The following is a 23851-nucleotide window of genomic DNA, read 5'->3' on the forward strand; positions in this document are numbered from 1 at the left end:
CCTTACACAATCAAACTCAGAATGCTGGCTTCTCTATCACAATGATCTAACTACAAGTACTAAGCTAATCACCTAGAATACACTTTTGATTTGCATATCCGCAATTTGGCTACAATAAAGAAAAAAGACGTATAAAATAGGCAATAAAAGAGGTACTATATAATTGAGATAAGACAAAATTTCCAGGTTAATAAATAATAATTAATTTTTAAAAAATACTTTCTCAGGGTAGGAGCAAAAGTTTGTTTCATCATAAGGAGAGTAAAAAGTCATTTAGGAATCAAAATGTTTAAAGCGAGTGATCTGGATTTCACTGACATCTCTAAAATATGCCTGTTTTTTTTGAAAGGGAAAATTGAAGTTTAGCAAACGCTACATTCAAGAATATGGAACATTAAAGTCCTATTTTCATTTACACAACAAAGAATGTTATTCTTAAATTCTATGTGATATTATCATTCTCTCATTCCACAATTATAAAACGATCTAATTTATGCCTAATTTTAGTTATTACACATTCTCTAAAGTCTTGGTTTTCTTCTCCTTAAATATGCATTTTGTAACTATCTTGACTTTTTTAAGAATGAGTTAGAGATGTATCAAGTATATCACCAGATAAATATTCACCTTTAGAGAAGATGAACAAAAGAAAAGTTGAATGACACATTCCCGATTAGTACTGGTTTTAGAACTCAGAAAAAAAGTGGACATTATTTTTCTTAACCTACTGGAAAATTAAACTTCTGCTTATCATGCACCCCAACCTCAGAAAATACCTGTGCAGGAAAGCAAAATCATCATAATATGTTTTCTATAGTCTTAACATCAGAAGGGTAACAGAATTAAAATATCGTATTTAAGGAATTAATTGATTTCTTAGCAACATTTATATAGATTGAAATGGAATCCAAAAGTTGGTGCTTTTCTGACAGAGCATTATTAACTATACGCTGAAAACCACAGATAATTCTGGGATATTTTACAGCATAACAATTTTGACAGATATAAGCAATAACTTCATTTCATCTGATTACTGCTTCAACCATAATTAAACTCATAATATTAAGCTACATCTACATTCAGGTTAAGATCATTCAACAAGAAGTCAAGTCCAAACTTTATGTGCTTCAAGCAAACCAAATACATACTCACATAAACCAATATAGAGAAGTTCATTATTACAGAACCGAATCTTAAGTAGGACCTATACATTTTTTTTGTCAGACAATCTTTAGTAGCATAACTGAATCTGTTTATTAACTGGAATAATAACTTAATAAATCTTAAGAAAAAGCTGCCTAAGGTATAAGACATAAATGTGACACTGAATTTACTCTTTTGAAATTTGCTGAAGAGTTAAGTTTTTACTTATTTAGAACACCCAACGTCTGTGGCTAGGAAAATTATAATCTATACACACATAGTGCTTTTGTTACCCAGACATTAGAGTAGCAAAATAAAATTTAGTTAACTAGTCATCTAGTAATATTTTATATTAAGAAAAGCATTGCTTTAACTAGAAAAAATTCAACATGCCTAGACTTGGCTATCACATCTAAGAAGGTGCTATACCAAAAAACACTAAAACCTCAAAAGACATTGTAGACCAATATTGACAATAAGAACTCTACAAAGAGACTGCTATATCTATCATATCCCCAGTAATATTTTAGACCTTATATATCACAACTGTCCTTTGGAATATACATAAACGTCTTCCTTTTTTTGCTACTGGTGACCAATAGAATCTTAACTTCTTTGCATTTAATCATAGTATTCTGGTTCTTATGTTTAATTGCTACTCACTTCAGTCAAAACACTGTATAACTGATAGAAGATTTTAAAAAGTTCATAATGGGACAAGATTTCTATTATAATGATTGAGATTTCCAACCCCAGAATAAAATATAATTGAATTCTGTCAATAATTAATGGCACTGTAAAGATTAAATGAGATAAAATCTTAATGAAGTCATCATACATAGTAAGTATTTGGTAAGTATTGGGGTGTTTTCTTTTCTGACTCATTATTGTTTAGCCCATAGTTACCACTGAGGTTTTTAACTCAAACCAGAATAGGTTTTCTTTATGTTTATAAGCCTAGCCACTCTCTACTGTGCTTTAGACTAGGTAGTGTGTTCTTTGAGGAGAGTAACCATACTCTCCCTGTATCCCTAATTTCTACAAGGTACAGATACATAGTATAGGTACTCAGTAAAGATGTGCTGAATAAATAAATAATGGAACCAACAATAATCAGTCGATGTGTAGATGTCTCCTTACATAGACAATGTAAGAAGGCATGAAGAGTTTCTGTGTCATAGCAAAAAGAAGTCCACTGAGCTCAGTTTCTTTATTTCTAGTGTTACTTAAACTTATAATTGTTGACTCACTAATTTGAACCTTCTGTATCTCAGGCTTTCTGAAAGTCAAGAAATCATTTTAAATGATTCATAACCAACTCACGCATCAGTAAACATTTAGAGAGGACAGTAAGTTAATAACTTTTTAGATAAATGTTACACTAACACTGATTTATGATTAGCAAATTAACCAAAATGCAATTAAATATATTAATATACACTTAAAAGATGGCAAGATGTTGAGAAATTGACTTGATTTTGAAAGGCAAGTAAATGTCTACTCAGGACAGAGTGTTTTTCTGAGTTTTTATTTACCCTCTTTTACCCCAAAGCATTTATTGAACATTTACTGAATTAAGACAGAATTCTAGGCTTGGAAGACAAGGATGAGGATGCCCTGGCCCTGTCCCAGAGGTAGTCATCATTGAGTGGGGAAAACACAAACCTGTACAGCCAATGGTAACACAAACCAGGATGTGGTAAATGCTATAGACACCAGTGGGTGCACGTGCAGTTTCCAACACACATTATCTCTGTGCATATATTTCTTGGTTAAAACCCTGACTCATCTATTCAGTACAGCAAAAGTTCCAAAAATAGCACTTTTCACAGATTTTTTAAAAAATTCATAGAGTGAAATTTAACAGTTCTGCACTTCTTTATTCAATTGAGAAATGACGGCTAAGGGTTTACCTATTTCTCAAGAGGATCGAGAGTTTTTGCACTTTCAATTCCCTGTCGGTCTGTATTTTTGTAAAGGATTCACACAAGTGCAAACTAAAGGTTATTTTTTCACTGTTTATGACAAATTTCTCCCCAGAATATCACAAGAAATCTCTTGTCTGCAAAAGCTACTTAATGTTTTTTAAAGAAAAAACAATGAAATTAATAGGAGTAGATAAAAAAAGTCAATGAATCCCATGTTCTTCAAATAATTCAATTAAGAATAAAATTAGTACTACTACAGATGATGTACATATTTACTGTTGATACATAACTACCTAGGCAATGCTATTTTTCTATATTTTCTGTGATTTCTTACTGATAACAGTGAAAAAATTGGAAATATGATATAATTTTTTAAAGCCACAGATTGACTCAAGAAACCTGAATTCTGGATACACTTGATCACTAATTGTTGACAAGTTACTTAAAGGTCTTTGCGTATGGTCTGTGTGGCAAGAAGTTGGGAGCAACCTAATTCTGCTGGAGATGGTGTTAAACACCACTGCATACCAAGGATCCATGAGATAGCTCATGAAATGAGAAGTTTCCAAAGCACAGAGTTTGAAAGTAAACCCAAGTAGATAATTCTGCCTCTAAAAATACACTATTTTCTTTAAGTTACTAGAATAGTAAATGAGGCACAGAGCTACAGGAAAGAAAAGATAAACATTATCATCAAATAAAAATTCTACATGGAAAGTAAATAAAGCACTCTGAGTCACAACTAGAAATATTTTGCTTGCTATGATATTTTTAGTTTTTTCTTTAAGTTATAGAATATGCATGTATATTTTCTAGGTATCGAAAGCTCACAGTAAGCAAAAAAAAAAAAAAAAATCAGAGTCATTAAGAAAGTTCATGCTTCACTTCTTCTCTTTATTCCTTTTCTTTAAAAGAACTCTTCCTAGAAATCGACATTCTGCATCTGTAACCAAATCTTGGGAGCTGATTTAAAAATAACTTCAACCTACATAAAAACTCTTTGGGTTAAAAAATAGCTTAAGCTTTGAAGATTTTTTATTGATAAACTCTGAAATTCAGATTTAATCTTAAAATATATAAAAAAATAAACTTTTTCGTTTGTTTGTGGTTTGTTTCTTAAGCGCTACTGCCCATGGTAAATGGTTCGGATCGTGGGCACTAAGGAAACGGCTCACAGTCAAACAGTATGCAAATGGCAGGCCCAGATATTCTAACCAGAAATTCAGGCCAGCTCATTTTCCACCAGAGCTCTATCACAGTTGCAAATGACTGCATTAACCAAACATATATCATTCATTCATTCATTAAGCAAATATTTGGTGCGAGCCCACCCTATGCCAGGGTGGGCTCTTAGTGATAGAGCACAGCAGTGTGCGAAAGAGACAAAATCCCAGCTGTGTGCTGCTAATTGTTCAACAACTAGCTGAGGGTGAGGGAGAGAAAAGAACTTATCTGCAGCAATTGTTCACTTACAGAATGTACATACTCCTGTCATGACAGAGTTCAGTCTACTAACTTGACATCACTGAACTTAGAGCTGGGAAGAGATGTGCACAGCCAACTCTTGTGAGTCTTGTGAGCCTGTGTGAGCTCACAGCACACCACTGAAAAAATCCCTGCCCAAGTGGAAAATGCATTCCAGCAGAGAGAGAGTAGCATCACGTTAGTCACATATATAGTGTATCAGATACAAAAAAATGTTACGGAGGGAAAAATATAGAAAGGCAGGGAGGTTGGGTAGGCAGTGTGGGATAGGAAGTGTGGTTTAGGAAGGGGCAAATTTAAATAGGATAGGCAGGAAAGACTCCCTTAAAAATGATATTTGAGCCAAGTCCTGGAGGTAGTGAAGGAGGATTGAGCCAATTGGATAATAAAGGAAGAGCATTTCAAGGAGGGGTGTCTAGGTGACTACATGGCAAAGGCTTGGGTATTTATTTTTACCGTAAGTAAGATGGGAAGACATCGCACTTGACTGAACTTTTTTTTTTTGTTTTGCCTTGTTTTGTTTTTAACCAGGAGTGGCATGATCTCACTTATATTTTTCAAATATCACTCTTGCAGATGTTTTGAGAGTTTGGGGGTGAGCAAAGATAAAAGCTCTTAGAATAATCCAGGCTTGGATCAGAATGGTAGTGGAGAAAATGGTGAGAAGTGGTGAGATTCCAGATATATTTTTAAAGTAGAGCCAAGAGAATTTGCTGACAGATTGGATGCAAAGTACTGTCCAAAAGATGATGCTGAAGATTTTGTTCTAAGCAACTGCAAAGATGGATTTAGCATTTACTGAATTAGAACAGAGCAATTTTGGAGGAAAGATCGACGGTTTGGTTTGGTAAAAGTATCATTTGCTATGCCTGTTAGACATCTGAGCTGGACGAAGAACAAGCAATTGGGTATATGAGCCAGGTTTCAGAGAGAGGTTTGTGCTGGAGGTATAACTGGGAAGTATTCGAGATATCGGTAATATTTAAAACACTAGGACTCAATGGCAGCAGCAGAAGAGTGAATGAAAATTAATTTGCGATTTAGTTAGCTATTTAACAAAAAAAAATTCCAGCACTGTTCTCAGTGCTCTGCAAGTATTAACTCACTTAATTCTCATAAACCAAGAAGGTAGGTACTATTACATTTTCCCTTCTTACAAATAAAGAAACTGAAGCACGGGGAGGTTCACTAACTTGCCCAAGCTCACAAGTAAATGGCTAATAAGTGGCGGATTTGGAATTTCTAAACCAAGCTGTCCAGATCCAGAGTTCCTGTTAGAGAAGAGAAGTTATCTGAAAGTCTGAGGCTTTGGGCACTACAACAACTTACAAATCAGGGAGATGAAACAGGCGGTAAGTCCCATTCATAGCATGGAACACATTTTATTTTTCCATAGAAATTCTAACTACACACAGGAAGAACAGATTTACCAATGTTTTATTTCCCTTTGTACTTTTATATATTTTCTACAATAAGCACATATTACTTCTAGAATCAGACAATAGTGTATTAAAATAATAGAAGCTGCAGACTTATTGTATACACCTTGTTTCAAGGGATGCAAGTCATTCTCTGTTGACAGTCCATCTCGATGGGAACATACAAGGAAAAACCAGAAGTGTTCTCTGCTTGGGGTCTGAATAGAGTTACCACAATATTTACTGGCCAAATAACAATTCCTGAGAGTTAAAATGAGCACTATTAATTAACAACAGGCTTAACTTAGAACTACCCTACACATACGTAGAGTAGGTACAGGTGCCCCAGGTGGGCTCTTTCTTAAGAATATCATTTGTATGAAGCGAGAGAGTAGCACAGACATATATAGACTACCAACTGTAAAATAGATAGCCAGTGGGAAGTTGTTGTATAACAAAGGGAGTCCAACTCGAGGATGGAAGATGCCTTAGAGGACTGGGGCGGGGAGGGTGGGGGGACTCGAGGGGGGGGAGTCAAGGAAGGGAGGGAATACGGGGATATGTGTATAAAAACAGATGATTGAACCTTGGTGTACCCCCCCCCCCCCAAAAAAAGAATATCATTTGTATGAATACAAGAGTGCAGACTCTTATCTGGTCCATGCACACCACCTTCTTACTAGTGTTACTGTAGGTTAAAGATACCTTTATTTGTCATTATTATTGTTTATCTTTTTTACCAACTACTGGTTAGAACTGGCCATCAGAAAACAAACTGAGCACTACCTACATATGACTATATTTGGGTACTGGAGATACTCTACTTGGGGCTCATCAGTTCTTAGATGAAAAATAATATCAAAGACTTCAACTATTTTGATGATTAAAACTACATTTTAAGGATTTGAGAAAGACATATTAATGATGTTAAATCTGGTAAGAAATCACTCTACACAGTGATTAAGTACTATATTTATAATTGTTAAAAACAATTCTCTTCTTTCCTATTCTAATGTAAGTGAATTGGGAAAAAAATATCTAGGTACCAGCTTCTAATTCCTAAGCTACTTTTAATATTACATAAACACTAACTTTAGTATGGAACATGTGCAAGATGGGATGGCAAAATGGAAATACAAGGGAATATACTGTACCTTGTTTTACCTGTAAGGAACACACACCTGACAAAAGGCAATTTTCACATCCAAGGTTGGTTCAGTGCAGTAGTACAATAAATGGAGGCTCATAAATACCTACAGAAAAAAACGGGGCATGAATTTCCAAATCACCTAATTATTCACTTTGAATAGTACAAACTTTGGTATAATTTGAATTATACACAACGGGTCATGCACTACATATATTCAGCATAATCCTTGACCAGACCTGTACTAGCCACTTTTCACAAACTGTTAATATTAAATAATAAAATAAGGTTAAAAATGTCCTGTCTTCTATAATAATCAATGTCATCATGATCATAAAGACTAGATATAAGAAACTGGATATAGCTAATATGTAAGTTAAGTTCATCCTATTATAGAGCACTTTCAGTTCTAGGCATCTAATTTTTAAAAATTCTCAAATATATACTCAAGTGGATATATATATAAGAATATTTGTTGTAGAACAAAGGGACTATTAAATAAAATTTAATTTATAATAAAATTACAGACCACACTTGGAATAATTGAATCAAAGCTTAGGGTATCAGCATAGATAAATATTTCAAATATGATGTTGAGTGGGAAAAAAAGCAGCTTTCAGTAAAGTATAAATATCACTATATTATTAATGTAGAATTTTAACGTACACAAAAATATTATACATTGCTTTATCTAACCATATAACCATAAGTTAAAGAAATTAAGACACTATATTAACATGTGTTTAATCTTGGTGGTAAGTGCAAAGATTTCAAGTATATTACTTTCTGTATGTTTAAAATATTTTTTAATTTTGTAAAGTTTTAAGCAGAGGATAATAATCTAACAGCCGAAATCCCAAATTAGGTACTGGGTTTTTACTGAGGCAGCATCAGAAAAACTCAGCTGAAATCTTATTCAGTTCAATTAAACACACTTCGTTAAATACGTATTATGTGCAAGATATAATTCTGTGAGATTAAACAATTTTAAAACCACCACTGACCCAAGACTTTTGTTTCTTGCAATGCGAATGATTAGATATCCTGAAAACCACTTTCAGTGCAAAACTTCTAGAAAGATTAGATGAAACAGACAAAATCTCTTCTAAAATGCATAGCCGAGCTGCCCAAGAAAAAGCCAAGAAAAATTCTGAGAGGCTGAAAACAATGTGAAAGGATCCATGCAGAGAAGTAAATGAACTGAACCTGTCACTTGTCCTCAGACCATCTGCTGATGTCTGAAGATCAGGAATTTAGCTTTTAAAGGGCAGGCTGCATAGTACAGGAACCAAAGCTTGGAAGCTATCTATGGTGGGAAGTCACAGTGGAGACACCTGCATAACGTTTACTATGGGAAGTTTCAAACAAAATTCTGGAGCAAGCAAAACAATCCCAGAAAGAAGATCTGAATTGCAAGAAAAAGCATTTTACATTGGAACTTGTGTAGATTTTTTAAATACAAGGAAGAATGAAAGGACCAGAATATATAAGACATTTTTGAAGAAGAACAAAGTGGGTACTTGTGGGGGTTGGGGAGGGAGATGCTCTACCAGAGATCAAGATTTATTACAAAGCTGTAGTAAGTAAAGGTATGTGGGTGGATGCAGAGAGAGACTACTGATTGATAGAATAGAGTGTCCAGAAACAGACACATACAAATATGGAAACTGATTATGTTATATTATATTAATATAGACATTTAAACCTGATTATATTAAAGATATCTGGGGAAAGGAGAAACTATGCATTAAACTAAGCAGAGACAATTGGTCATAAATATTGGGGCAAGAGGAAGGAGGAAGCACATCCCTGTTAAGAAACAACTCTCTATGGGCTTCTCATATTTCTGTATGTCTTACAGGCAGAGGCACCGGCTGCCTTTATTCGAGACTATCTTCTCAAGGATGATTATAGAGCAAACAGCCTTGGAAGGGAAAGCCATATCTCCCTCTAGAGCATGAGGCAGGTTTGATTACCCTCCAATATAATATAGATAGGTAAGCTGTCCCTCTGGGGCAAAGGTCAGGCATGCTAACCACACACTATAAGAGATTTGGGTTCCCTAAGCTTGCGGTTTCTCTTCTGTAATAGAACTCACTGTATGTGCAGTAGTCACCTGACCTTCTTTGAGTCACTCTATGGGAATAGGTTTTGACAAATGCATATATCCATGTAACTCACATTCCAATGAAAATAAAGTCTGAAAATTCCCTACCCTTTTCTTGACAATAGTCCCCACCCCCCATGCAACAACGTTCTAACTTCTTTCTCTATACAGATTAGGTTTTTTTGTGCTAGAACTCATATAAATGAAATCATACAGTATGTACTCTTTTTTGTTGGGCTTCTTTTAGAATTCATCCAAGTTGGCATAAGTATCAATAGTTGTTCTTTTTGTTGCTGAGTGAAATGTATCAGTTCGTTTATCCATTCTGCTTGTAGACATTTGAGGTGTTTCTATTTTTTGGATGTCAATAATGCTGCATGAACATTTACGTACATGTATTTTTGCACAAATAGGTTTTCATTTCTTTTGGGAAAAATACCTAAAGACGGAATTGTTGGATTGTAGGATAGGAATATATTTAATTTAATCAAAAACTGTCAGACACATTGTCTACCCCCTGTAGCAATGCATAAAAATTCAGTTGCTTCACATCCTTGTCAACATTTGGTGTTATCAGTTTTCTAAATTTTAATCATTCTAGTAAGTGTTTAGTAATATTTCATTATGGTTTTACTTTTTATTTCCCTGATGACTAATAGTGTTGAGAATGTTTTTCATGATTTTATTGGCCATTTTTTTTATCTTACTCAGTGAAGTGACTTTTCAAATGTAATACTTTGCCCATTTGGTGGGGCTGTGGGTGGGGGATGGGAGTTGTTTGTCTTTTTATACAAATTGTAGAAATTCTCTATTTCAGATAAAAGTTTACTGTCAGTTAAATGTACCATGAATATTTTTTTCAGTCTGTAGCTTGCATACACAGCTTATTGATGCTGTCTTTTAGTGAGTAATATTTAATTTTTATGAAATTTATTTTATGATTTATTTTCCTTTTATTATTAGTGCTTTCTTGACTTTGTAAAGGTATATTTGCCCACTCCAAATTCATGAGGATATTATTCCACATTTTTTTCATGAAGCTTTACATTGTTAATTTTATTTTTAGGTCTATGATACTTCTTCAGTTAACTTTAATTCATGGTGTGATGTATAAGTTGAGGTTCATTTTTTTTCCTTAATGATACACATTCTTGGTGAAAAGACTTTCCCTTCCATATTGAGCTGCCTTGCTGCTTTGGTTAAAAATTCAATTGATTGTACCAATGTGAGTCTATTTCAGGATTCTATTCTATTCCATTTAGCTGTTGTCTTTCACCCCAATACCATCCTGTCTTGATTAATGTAGCTTTATAATAGTCTTAAAATTAGGTAAGTTCTCCAAATTTTTCTTCTCTTTTATTTGGGGGAGTATTCTAGGTTTCTGCATTTCCACATTAATTTTAAAATCAGCCTAACATTTCAAAATTTAAAAAATCCTCCTAGAATTTTGATTGGGATTGCATAGAACTATGGATCACATTGGGAAGAACAGATATCATAATATTGGGTATTTTATCCACAATCACAGGAGAGTTGTCCATTTACTTCAATTCTCTCTAATTAATCTCAGGAATGTTTTGTGGTTTACAGTATATAGATAGACCTTATATGATTTTTAAGTTTATTCTCTGGCATTTATATTTTTGATGCTACTGTAAATGGCATGTTTTCATTTCCATTTCCTAAATGCTCATTTCTAAAATTAAAGTTGATTTTTGTAAGTGACCTTGTATCTAGGACCCTGCTAAATTCACTTATTAAATCTAGTAAATATTTTGCTGATGCTTTAGAATTTTCTTTATACACAGAAATGTTGTCTGCAAGTGAAGACAGTGTTTGGTTTTTCCTTTCCAATCTTCCTCTTCTTACCTAGTTGCCCTGCCTCAAGTACAATATTGAATAGAAATGAGGACCTGCTGATAATCTCTGCATCTTAACAGATATACTTATCCATTTTCATTTAAAATAATTATGGATGTTATTCAGTTTAAATTTACCATCATGCAATTAGTTTTGTATTTTATCCCTATATTCTTTATTCCATTTTTCTTCCTTCTGAGCCTTTTTTGGAAGAACTGAGTATCTTCTTTATTTCCCATTTTATTTTATGCAATAAATTATTAGTTATATTTCTTTTTCTTTTTTTAATGGTTGTTCTAAAGTTTGCAATATGCATTTTTAATTTTTAGTAAACTAGGTTTCAAATGTTATTCTACTTCACATGTACAGTTTAAGAAATTTACAATAGCATGCTTCAACTTTCACCTCTAGTCCTTCGACCTATTGTCATATATTTTACTTATACATATTTTATAAACCCCATAACACATTGCTATTATTTTTCCTTTGCATAAGCCATTCTATTTTAAAGAAATTAAGAATTTACAAATAAAAGTATTTTATATTTAATCATACATTTTATGTGTATAGTTCTTTCATAACTTTAAGTTTATTCTTAAGCACTTATGTTTTCACATTATTATAAATGGCATTTTTATTTTGTTTCCATTTTCCAAATTCTCATTTCCACCATTTAAAATATGTTGTTCCTTTGCTGTTTCACTATCTTGCAGCATGCATTAAATGGGGAAATGTTCTCCCAGTCACTCTTCAGTCTTTCCTTAGTCTTTTCACTTTTATAACGAGTATCTTATAATATTGTAAGTTTGCTCATATGTCTGTTCCATACTACCTTATGACCTTCTTGGGGAAAGTAATTATGTTTTATTCATGTTCACAACCCCAGGGCCCAGCGCTATTCTTAGTGTATAGCTAATGTCAAATAAATGTTTACTGAATAAAAAGAGAATCAAAGGAAAAAAGCTTCTGTCCTTCTCTACCACAAACCTTAGTATTTCATTATCTTTTCATATTGGGACCTGCGAACTTTCAATAAATTTGATGAGAACAAATTAGGAATGAGGAGTTTGCAGTAGTGAAAGTATGAAAGAGTCCAGCAAAGATAACCTCAGAAATGTTACCACGCAGGGCTGTTTTCATTCTGTACTGCTGAACTGGGCATGTGGGAAATAATAACATCCAGTCCCCCACCTGCAATGAACAATGTATTTTAATTTTTAATGAATGAATAATCTTGCTCTGAAAAGCAAGCATCTTGACCTTTCCTGGTTTGTATTATAAAGATTCCAAATGTAGCACTATGACTAAGTTGACTAAGTCAAGGCAGAATCTTCTGGTTCCTCAAAGGGACATTAAAGGAAAAGAATGTTCAGTATGATAATCCTAGTGAATTACAGAAAATTAGCTTGGTAATTATATTTCCTGGTGGCCTGGCAGAGGACATTAGGCACCGTTGCATAGAAACAACATAAATGGCCAGGGCACTATCTTGATATTAGTCTAAAGTGGAATTAGTGATAACATCTTGGTACAATATAGGACCTATGAGTAGCTTGAAAATGGAGGGGATGATAATTTGGGGAGTTTAGTGCTTTCAATTACTGGTTGGTCTTTTGGGAAAACCCCCATGTGTTCATTCTTGCTATGTACTCTACTGAGTTTCTCCTCATTACATGCCTATAGGAGTTAATGGCTACTCTGAGCAAAGCAGTAGGCCAAGCTGTACGAATGAGATACACTTGAGAATTCATTAGGTTGAACTGGTGCACAGGCGTTGCTATAAAAGAATGTATCTATGATATGTTTTAATAGCTTAGATCAATACTTAAATTCTTTTGCATGTGAGATATGCCAACTAAACCACAGGAGGTTTGAGAATCTTCACAGATGAAAAAATCAAATTGTTCTGGGAAGCTCCAGGCTCCCACAGTTTGTCACTGAAACGTAATACACACAAGAGAAAACCATATGAACTATTGATTCCAAAAATAGTCTAAGGTCCAACAGTTTCCAAGTTGAGTTGGTGTACAACAAATATAAATAATTTTTGTATTTAACACAGATCAGATTTATTATAAGTGACTCTCTTAATAGCCTGCAAGCATATATACAATATTAAAATACAAAGTCACTGTTAATTACAAAAAACACTGTCTCTTCTATGCCCAAAACGATTCTCCCAACTATGTGCAAAAAAAAAGTAATAGTATCTTAAAACTAGTAATTATCTTTTCAAGTGCTAATATAGAAAATGAAATTTATTTTTCTATTAACAACGGTGCGTATACTCACTTTAAAATATTATTAACTCTTAACGTCCACGGATTATCCTTTAGACCAGGGCTCAGCAAGCTGTAGCCCATGGGCCAAATTCAACTCACTACCTTCTTATAAATAATGTTTTATTGGAACAAAGCCATCTATTAGTTTACATATTATCTATGGCTGCTTTCACACTATAATGGCAGAGTTGAGTAATTGGGAGAGGGACAGCATGGCCTACAAAGTCTAAAATTTTACAATCTCACCATTTATAAGAAAAGGTTGCCTCTGATTTAGAGCACTCTACCCACAAATATCTAGGAGTGCATCATTAGCTTCAAGAGATATGCTATCTCCTTTCAAGGAATCTGTGCTTCTTTACCTCTAAAAGCTAAGTGTCTCTTAAAATATTGTTTATGTAACAAGATGATTCCTTCCACGGAAATTCTTTAATAAGCTTATTTAGCAGGAGTAACGCAACAGAGACCAGAATGTAAAAGATGGAGGAAAGAGGCAAATGCATAAGAAATAGGGTGGAGTATTAAGAGATAGGACATATACAATAAGAGATGTAGAAACAGTGAGATTCACCAATTCGAGAATTATAACTTGCAAATATTTTTAAGCTTTCTTAATTTTGAACATATACTATTGCTTCTGGTCCTGGAAACCTGGTAGAATTAGCTAACGGAAACTCTTATATCACAAAACTCTCCATGTGCTGGGTAAACTATAACAAAAATGAATAGAGACCTGAATTTATATTAAAAAAGGAAAATTGCCAGTGGTGTTCTGAAGTTGGCTCCTACAATCAGCTTACAAAACCTAAGTGTGCACCCCTCTTCCCACCTCCATGCATGATGACACCACTTCAGTAGCTTAAAATTGGCTGTGCTGAGAATGTGCTATAAATCTGAGCACTTTTTCTCAGAGAACTAATAATTAAACATTTGCTAGCACAGCACCGGAAGTTACCAGGTACAAGAAATGAAAAAAAAAAAAGACCACTGAAAGATGAATCACATATTTTCCATAAATATAACAAGGAAAGCAAACACCCCAAGTGAGAATGGTAAGATACTATAAAAGAAGTATTACCACCACAAGAACTTTAGACATGATGAAAAACAGTTGGAAAGACCATATGTAGGAATGAGTCAAATAATTAGAGTCAGAGTAAATGCCATAAGAAATAAGCTACCACCTGATAAGAGGAAAAATGGATAGAGTTGAAAATAAACTAAAAAGAAGTTGTGGAAAAAGTAGCTTTTAAATTAAAAGCCTAATTAACAGGTTAAATAGAAACAGTTGAGCTAATGAACGGGAAGGAAATTCACAAGAATTTGTGACAGAATAATAAAGAGACAGAAAATATGAAAGATTGGGAGACATATACAATACAATGACAAAGTCCAAAATGAATATAATGGAAGTTCCAGAAGGAACAAAGCAAATAAATAGAAAGGGCAAGGAGCAATATCTGAAGTAATAATGACAGTTAATTCTCCTAAAAGCTAAAAAACATAATGAAGTCGTTAGCAGGATAGGTAAGAATAAATCCATGCCTAGAAATACTATGAGTAACTGTAGCAGAGCCAACACAGTGATAAAATCTTAAAAACAACTAGAGATAGGAGTCAGAATCCCCCCAAAAGAACAACTGGACTGAAGGAAGACTGATAGGCATAAAATAAAGTATTAAGGTAGGAAAAACAGTGCTTTGGAAATAAGTCAATTTAAAACACAGTATAGGGACTTCCCTGGTGGTTCAGTGGTTAAGAATCTGCCTGCCAATGCAGGGGACACGGGTTCGTTCCCTGGTCGGGGAAGATTCCACATGCTGCGGAGCAACTAAGCCAGTGTGCCGCAACTACTGAGTCTGTGCTCTAGAGCCCTTGAGCCACAACTAGTGAGCCCATGTGCTGCAACTACTGAAGCCTGCACACCTAGAGCCTGTGCTCCACAACAAGAGAAGCCATGGCAATGAGAAGCCCGTGCACCACAACGAAGAGTAGCCCCGGCTCGCCACAATTAGAGGAAGTTCGCAGGCAGCAACGAAGACCAAATGCAGCCAATAAACAAAATAAATATAAAATAAAGTAAATAAAACACAGTATAGAACCAACATAATGAGAACAATAAGACATGCAAACAAAAAAAAAAATCAGTTTATCACCAACATATAATGGAAAGTAAAGTGCTCTAATTTTGATAAGAAAAATTCTAATTTTGATGACAAAAACATGGTCATCATTGGCAACCAGTTGGAAGAGAACTAATTAACATTAGAATCACCTTCCTCCTTCACCTGAGAGACACAGACACCAAGAAAGGTAGTCAGTACAACAAAACAGTCCCAACACAAAATGGCTATCAAAGTAATTTTTTAAAAGGATTTTTTGATCTTAATAGCAAAGAAATAAAAAAATAAGACAGTATTTTATTCATCAAATTGCAGAAGTATTTTCACGATTAATAGTCAATTCAGAGAAACAAACCTACCCAGCTCTTCTCCTCCCAGACATCCATTTCTCTCAGTACTTCATTTCATTCATGTTTACTCAATATAAAATAAGCAGTAAATAAATATTGAATGAATCAATAGATGTTACAAATAAATATCCGTTCAGTATTGGGAGTAGCTTGACAACAAGTACCCAGTTGCTTAAAAATGCATTTAAGACAAATAATTCCACACCTAAGGATTTATGATAAAGATATAATCAAGTATCCGTACAAAGATTAATCTATAAGAATGTTCACCACAGCATTATTTATAGTAAAATAATTGGAAAACTAAATTTTCAATAAAAATGGATTAATAAAATATTTATTGTAAAAGCATATAACATAATTCCATTTAACCATTTATAAATTACAAGATGGATAAATATTCACAATATACCTTAAAGTGGAAAAACATTTTAAAAATACCACACTATGTCCCCAATCTTTTAAAAACTAAATAGACATGAATATAGTTTTACAGAGATAGAAATGTGCCCATATTTTCACTTTGTGTTTCTACGTATTTTCCAGTTTTTACAATGAAGACCACATCACTTAATAAGGAAAAATGTTATTACAGCATATGGTAAAATAACAGATGCAAAGCTTTCGAACTGAAAGAAAACATATCAAGCATCTAAGCAACTCTTTTCACAGATGAGAAACTTGAGGCCTAATGGTAAATAGGAAATCTTCCAAATTTATATATTTCATCAGTGAGGCAATAAGGACTCTAATCCAAATGCCCCAAATGCTATGCAGTTCACACAGATTAGATTTCTCAAAATGTTGGCCAGCCAACATTTTAAATATAGTAGCAACGGCCTCTCAGGAACTGATATTTTTTTCTCTTCTAATTTCTCCTGAAATTCATATATCTAGGGCCTGCGCTTATTTTTCTACTTATTTTTCTAAAATAGCCCTTATACAATTACATTAACATAGAGAAACTGGATTTTTTCATCATCCGTATAATTTATAAAACTAGTAAAATATTTCTTAGAAAGGAAGATCAATGGAATAGAATAGAGAACTCAGAAGTAAGCCCAAACACATATGGGCACCTTATCTTTGACAAAGGAGCCAAGAATATACAATGGAAAAAAGACAGCCTCTTCAATAAGTGGTGCTGGGAAAATTGGACAGCAACATGTAAAAGAATGAAATTAGAACACTTCCTAACACCATACACAAAAATAAACTCCAAATGGATTAAAGACCTACATGTAAGGCCAGACACTGTAAAACTCCTAGAGGAAAACACAGGCAGAACACTCTATGACATACATCAAAGCAACATCCTTTTTGACCCACCTCCTAGAATCATGGAAATAAAATCAAGAATGAACAAATGGGACCTCATGAAACTTAAAAGCTTTTGCACAGCGAAAGAAACCATAAACAAGACTAGAAGACAATCCTCAGAATGGGAAAAAATAATTGCCTATGAAACAACGGACAAAGGATTAACCTCCAAAATATACAAGCAGCTCATGAAGCTTAATACCAAAAAAGCAAATAACCCAATCCACAAATGGGCAGAAGACCTAAATAGACATTTCTCCAAAGAAGACATACAGATGGCCAACAAACACAGGAAAAGATGCTCAACATCACTCATCATCAGAGAAATGCAAGTCAAAGCCACAATGAGGTATCACCTCACACCAATCAGAATGGCCATCATCACAAAATCTGGAAACCACAAATGTTGGAGAGGGTGTGGAGAAAAGGGAACTCTCCTGCACTGTTGGTGGGACTGTAAGTTGGTACAGCCACTATGGAAAACAATTTGGAGGTTCCTTAAAAAACTACTAATAGAACTTCCATATGATCCAGTAATCCCACTCCTGGGCATATACCCAAAGAAAACCATAATCCCAAAAGAAACTTGTACCATAATGTTTATTGCAGCACTATTTACAATAGCCAGGACATGGAAGCAACCTAAATGCCCATCAGGAAATGAATGGATAAAGAAGATGTGGCATATATACACAATGGAATATTACTCAGCTATAAAAAGGGATGAGATGGAGCTATATGTAATGAGGTGGATAGAACTACAATCTGTCATACAGAGTGAAGTAAGTCAGAAAGAGAAGGACAAATATTGTATGCTAACTCACATATACGGAATCTAAAAATGGTACTGATGAACTCAGTGACAAGAACAAGGACGCAGATACAGAGAATGGACTGGAGAACTCGAGGTATGGGAGGGGGAGGGGGGTGAAGGGGAAACTGAGATGAAGCGAGAGAGTAGCACAGACATATATATACTACCAACTGTAAAACAGATAGTCAGTGGGAAGTTGTTGTATAACAAAGGGAGTCCAACTCGAGGATGGAAGATGCCTTAGAGGACTGGGGCGGGGAGGGGGGGGGGGACTCGAGGCCGGGGGAGTCAAGGAAGAGAGCGAATACGGGGATATGTGTATAAAAAGAGCTGATTGAACTTGGTGTACCCCCCAAAAAATAAAAAAAAAATTAAAAAAATAAAAAACTAGTAAAATATTTCTTGAATTGGTTCTAGTGGGTTTAATAGACACCACCAGTTCAGATCTCTTTTTATTTATTGCAAAAGGTATTTTGCCCGGGTGAGGGATTTAAACCTTTATTTTTTGCCTGGTTATTTCATTTTCTTCAATATTTGTCATGACATTTCTCCATCTAAATATCAAGAGGTATAAAACGCAGCTCCTCAGTTACTGCAGGACACCCTATGTATCTCCTACCACCACAGCCATCGTTCTATACATAGCACACTCAGCACCTAACATCTGCATACACCACACACCCACTAGCATTTCTAGGTTTGTGTGTGTACACGTGTGAATTACACACAGTCTTTTTTCCTAAATAGTTATGTGAGGGAAAAGATGCTATTTTTTCCTTAGTGATTCCACATTAATAATATTTGTAAAGCATGGAGTATAGTGCCTTTTATATAGTAAGTGCTAACTATATGTTTTTATATCTACAATTCGATAGGTAAGTAATTAACATCTCACATCACAGAGGATAAATACATACAGGACTACAAGTCCCAAAGAGTAAAAACAGAAATAGTGTTTGTATTTTTGTTTTGATTTTAGTCAGAATTACTTATAATATGTATAACCATTTTATATTAACTTCATTTAAAAAAATTCAAATTCCCATCACATGAAGTCAATGAAAAATATATGTATATATCCAGTATCTACTCTACAGCAGGTACTGTGGAGGGAACTCCAAGAATAAAAGTGAACAATTCAAAGATAAAAGGTCAACACTAGTGCCTCTAAGGAATTCCCATTAAATTAAAATGCTGTACATATATATGAGTTAATTTTAAATACTCAAAGTACAAAATTTTCTATTAGAGTAACTTTTTAATTTTTCTAAGGATGGACTTTAAAAATGTTTATTTTAACACAGATGGGCATCATAATATGCCTAAAGCCAGAAAAAGCAATAGACCTTGGGGCAATTCATTTAAAAGGCAAAATGAAATCTTAATTCCACTGAACAAGTAACATTAATGCCTTAATTATAAACCCCAGAATAACTAGGCCAATAGGGGCTATTAATTAGGTGAAATGTCAGCTTGAATCCTTGAGAGGTGCTGAACTTATGACGAACAAATCCATCCCTTAAGTGATGTGGAAAAATATAACAATATAATGAGAAAAATAAATTCAGAGGTCACTTTATCTTCCAGTCACTTAGCAACTGAATTCGAGTGAAGAGGGCAAGAGGGAAATGATTTGTAAAAATAATTAACCATAAACTCTGAAGTAGAGATAAGTACGCAGGAGGACGGAAATGGAAGCAGCTTTTCCGGGGTCTTCGAGCCAGCTCCTCCTGTAGGAACACATTTATCAGCACACAAAGCCCCAGGTGCAAGGTTTACCACCCTTTCTTTTTATCCATACAACTCTTTGGCTCCTCCACTTTTCTCTTTCTACCGCTATACTTCATAAGCACACATGCAAAACCAGAGCTGTTCTCATTGTCTCCTTCACGGCTTCTTTCCATCTCCTGGTTTGCAGGACAGAGTTCTCTGACCAGCCCCTTATTGCAGGCATAATTAGCACACATCCCATTTGCACAGCCAAATCTTTCTAAATTCTAATGTAAAGCACAAACTTAAGGAATCAAAAATGTAAACAGGTACTCATTTCATTTAGTAACATATTTCTTTATATTAATCAACACTTCACAGAGTGAAGAAAGAAAAGGAGGATATTTGGGATATTGCCAACACAAACATATCAGAACCCAATGCTTCCAGCAGAATAAACCATAAATTCACATAAGGTCAAATGTTCCCTCAGTTTATTCTTTTAGCCCAGTTACAGGGGATATTTCCAAAGAATATTTCTTATAAGAATAATATGTCAGGACTTCCCTGGTGGCACAGTGGTTAAGAATCCGCCTGCCAATGCAGGGGACAAGGGTTGAATCCCTGGTCTGGGAAGATCCCACATGCCTTGGAGCAACTAAGCCCCTGTGCCACTGTGGGAAAACATTCAGATGTTTTTCTGAAGCCTTGAGAATGTAACAGAAAATATGGCTAAAAGTAGTTAAAGTACGTGGGCTGAGCAACTGCGGGCAGGACGTCCTGCTTGTGCAGCAGAGGAGCGAGGGGTGCGGACTTCGGAATGCTGGGTCAGCGCAAGTTAGAATGCTGCTTGTGCACGCACTGATTGTTCTTCTGCTCTTCTTGCAAGGACACTGCCCCCAGTCATGTGAGGCCCTTTGTACAAGGATAAAATTGGTTACTTCAAAGAAAACATTAATTGTGGGACATAACTGGGAGCATGGGAACCTTATGCTATCTTACTTCCTGAATGCCGAGAGCTCAATAAAAGCAATGTGGGATGAATTAGCGGGGCTCTCGATCCTAGAGGTCGTGAGTCTCCCAGTCCCTTCTTCCTCTTAAGTCTGTGTTTGTGTTTCTTTACGCTTCGAGGCACCCGTCATTCGCCGCGAGTTGCTGAGCTGGTCTCGGCATACCACAGCTACTGAGCCCATGTGCTGCAGCTACTGAAGCCTGTATGCCTAGAGCCTGTGCTCCGCAGCAAGAGAAGCCACCACAATAAGTCCATGCACCACAATGAAGAGTAGCCCCCACTTGCCGCAACTAGAGAAAGCCCATGCACAGCAATGAAGACCCAATGTGGCCCAAAAAAATAAAAATAAAAATAAAATAAAATAAAATAAAATAACTCCTACTAATATGACCAATTAATTAAAAAAAGAATATATCTATTATTTTAGGAAATATAGAAATATACAGTATTATTATTTTGTGGTTATTTAAAAGATTGCAGCAAGTTTAACCAAGTAACCCTTAACCTATTAGAGGAAGGTCTTTTCTTTAACAATAACTAAATTAGTAGGCAACTTGAATTTTTTTTCTTTAGGTAATTATCTCATAGAAAAAATCCTTTATATTCTTCAAGTAGAATATTAACATTCTTGCATTCAAATTGTTTTAATTACCTGTTAGTGTAAACCAAAGCAAATTAAAGATTATGAAATGAAGTAAACAGAAGGTAAAAAACATCTATTGAAAATCATCCACAGACAAGGCTCTTTGTTAAGTGCTTTTTATAATAAATTAATTGCTTTAATATTTTTTCAGGACTATATATATGAATAACAATATATCACCTAATCCTGCAACATAAAACTGCACAGACTTTTTTTTTAAACTCTTTATATTGAATCAGCTGCATCTACACACATATCCCCATATCCCCTCCCTCCCGCAACTCCCCCCCACTCTCCCCGTCCTGGCCCTCCAAGGCATCTCCCATGAAGTTGATTGTGGGAAAACATCCAGAAGTCTTTCTAAAACCTTGAAAATGTTACTAAAAGTAAATAAAGTATGTGGGCCGAGCAGCTGGATGCAGGACGTCCTGCTTGAGCAGCGGAGGAACTAAGGGTGCTGGGCGTGGAGGTCATGGGGGCATTAGGCTACCGTAGAAACAGAAAATTGACCCTCTCTGGGGGCGCAGCCCCTTTCTCACTTGCACACCTCATATCACCCTGTTTGGCCCTGGAGGATGGGTGGTTAGCCAGAGACGGGTAAGATTCCTCAGGGGAGGAACAACCTAAGACAGGCACAGTCGCAGAGGGGCCAACAGGGGTGGGGCACAGACCCTTAATCCTTTTGAGAGAGGTCTCCTGCCCCCAGGGCTGCTTTGCTCTCCACGCCCAGCTCAAATCCACGCCCAGCTCAAATCCACACCCAGCTCAAATCCACACCCAGCTCAAATCGGGACCCAGGAGGCAAACAAAGATCATTGCCCCCAGTCATGTGAGGCCTTTGTTTACTTCAAAGATAACCTTGATTGTGGGACGAAACTGGGAGTGTTAGACCCTTAGGCTATGCCAAGAACTCAATAAAAGCAACGTGGGATCAATCAGCGAGGCTCTTGATCCTAGAGGTCTTGAGTCCTCCGGTCCCATCTTTCTCTTAAATCTGTGTCTGTGTTTTCTTTAAGCTTGCTGCACCCATCACTCACCTGGAGTTACCGAGCTTGTCTCTGCAGTTGATCTCCTTTTGTTATACAGCAACTTCCCACTAGCTATCTATTTTATAGCTGGTAGTGGAAATATGTCTATGCTACTCTCTCACCTCGTCCCAACTTCCCCTTTGCCCCTCACCCCAGCCCTGTGTCCTCAAGTCCATTCTCTACATCTGCATCTCCACTCTTGCCTGTCACTGGTTTCACCAGTACCATTTCTTCAGATTCCACATATATGTGTTAGCATACAGTATCTGTTTTTCTCTTTCTGGCTTACTTCATTCTGTATGACAGACTCTAGGTCTATCCACCTCATGACATATAGTTCAATTTCATTCCTTTTTATGGCTGAGTAATATTCCATTGCATATACGTGCCACATCTTCTTTATCCATTCATCTGTTGATGGGCATCTAGGTTGTTTCCATGTCCTGGCTATTGTAAATAGTGCTTCAATAAACATTATGCTACTTGTTTCTTTTTGGATCATGGTTTTCTCTGGGTATATGCCCAGTAGTGGGATTACTGGATCATATGGTAGTTCTATTTTTAGTTTTTTAAGGAACTTCCAAACCCCCAAACAAGCTTATGTTTAGAAATTTTACCCACATCCAATCTAAGTAAATTATGATATACTAAGTTGCATTAAAAAAAACTTTTCAAATATATGCTACATAAATGTCAACAAAACTACTTATTAAAAAATGTGTAATCAAATCAAAAGGCATTTTAATGACTTATGACAAAAAATTTTATGCCATATAAATTTAGTTTGCTTTAATTTCATCTATATTTCATGTCACAACATCAAAACATAAAGTTCAAAATAAGCCATTAGAAAACTGACCTGTATTCAACCATCACTTATAAGAGCTATTCATTCCGAGTGCTTCATCCACAGGGGGAAAAAAAAAAAACAGAACAAAAACAAAAAACCAAGGCTGACAATATATACTAATGTTCTGAACCTCTATGTTTTTTAATTGAATAATGGGTGATGTGGAAAATATAAGACCATTACAGGAATAATATGATTTCAAAAGAATATAAGAATCACAAATCATGTCCACTCTCTTTTTCAAAATAATAACAAAGCTTTTACATTTTGATAAGTGGATTGAGTGAAGGTCGGAAAGAAGAGGCAGTGATGTCATGAGTTTTCTTTAAGTTCTATTTAGTATTAACATATGAAAAGTGACAGAGAAATATTTTCATTTCTTCCTTTACATACATCAACCATAATTAACTGGCTGGTAGTTCGAAGGAAATGTATGTGTATATATTGAACTCCATTTGTGTTTAGAGTTGGAAAAGCAAGTTCAAAATTTTACAATTATTTCTTAAAAATAAACCATATTTTATGTTTCTTCTAATGACATTTTCAGTATACTGCATTTGCTATGGCATTTCTATCTAGTATTTTAATATATGGGTTAGGGCAAACATCTCTCTTTTTGTTTATCTTACCT

The 23851-nt window shown here is 35.1% G+C and overlaps 1 protein-coding gene across 4 annotated transcripts in view; it reads right to left on the reverse strand.

Annotated features, from left to right (window-relative positions):
- The window catches only part of MAPK10 (mitogen-activated protein kinase 10), a 292384-nt gene that overhangs the window by 128478 nt on the left and 140055 nt on the right, over positions 1-23851 (reverse strand). For 3 of the 4 annotated variants that reach the window (XM_057729534.1, XM_057729537.1, XM_057729536.1), the window contains exon 3: positions 7156-7227. In XM_057729534.1, coding sequence (XP_057585517.1) covers positions 7156-7221 — 66 coding nt within the window. In that variant the 5' untranslated portion in view covers positions 7222-7227. Of the gene's footprint in view, positions 1-7128; positions 7228-23851 lie in introns of those variants that run through there. The other variant, XM_057729535.1, reaches the window with a different exon arrangement.

The sequence above is a fragment of the Hippopotamus amphibius genome, chromosome 3 (assembly GCF_030028045.1).
Source record: "Hippopotamus amphibius kiboko isolate mHipAmp2 chromosome 3, mHipAmp2.hap2, whole genome shotgun sequence".
In the NCBI taxonomy this organism is placed as follows: domain Eukaryota; kingdom Metazoa; phylum Chordata; class Mammalia; order Artiodactyla; family Hippopotamidae; genus Hippopotamus; species Hippopotamus amphibius.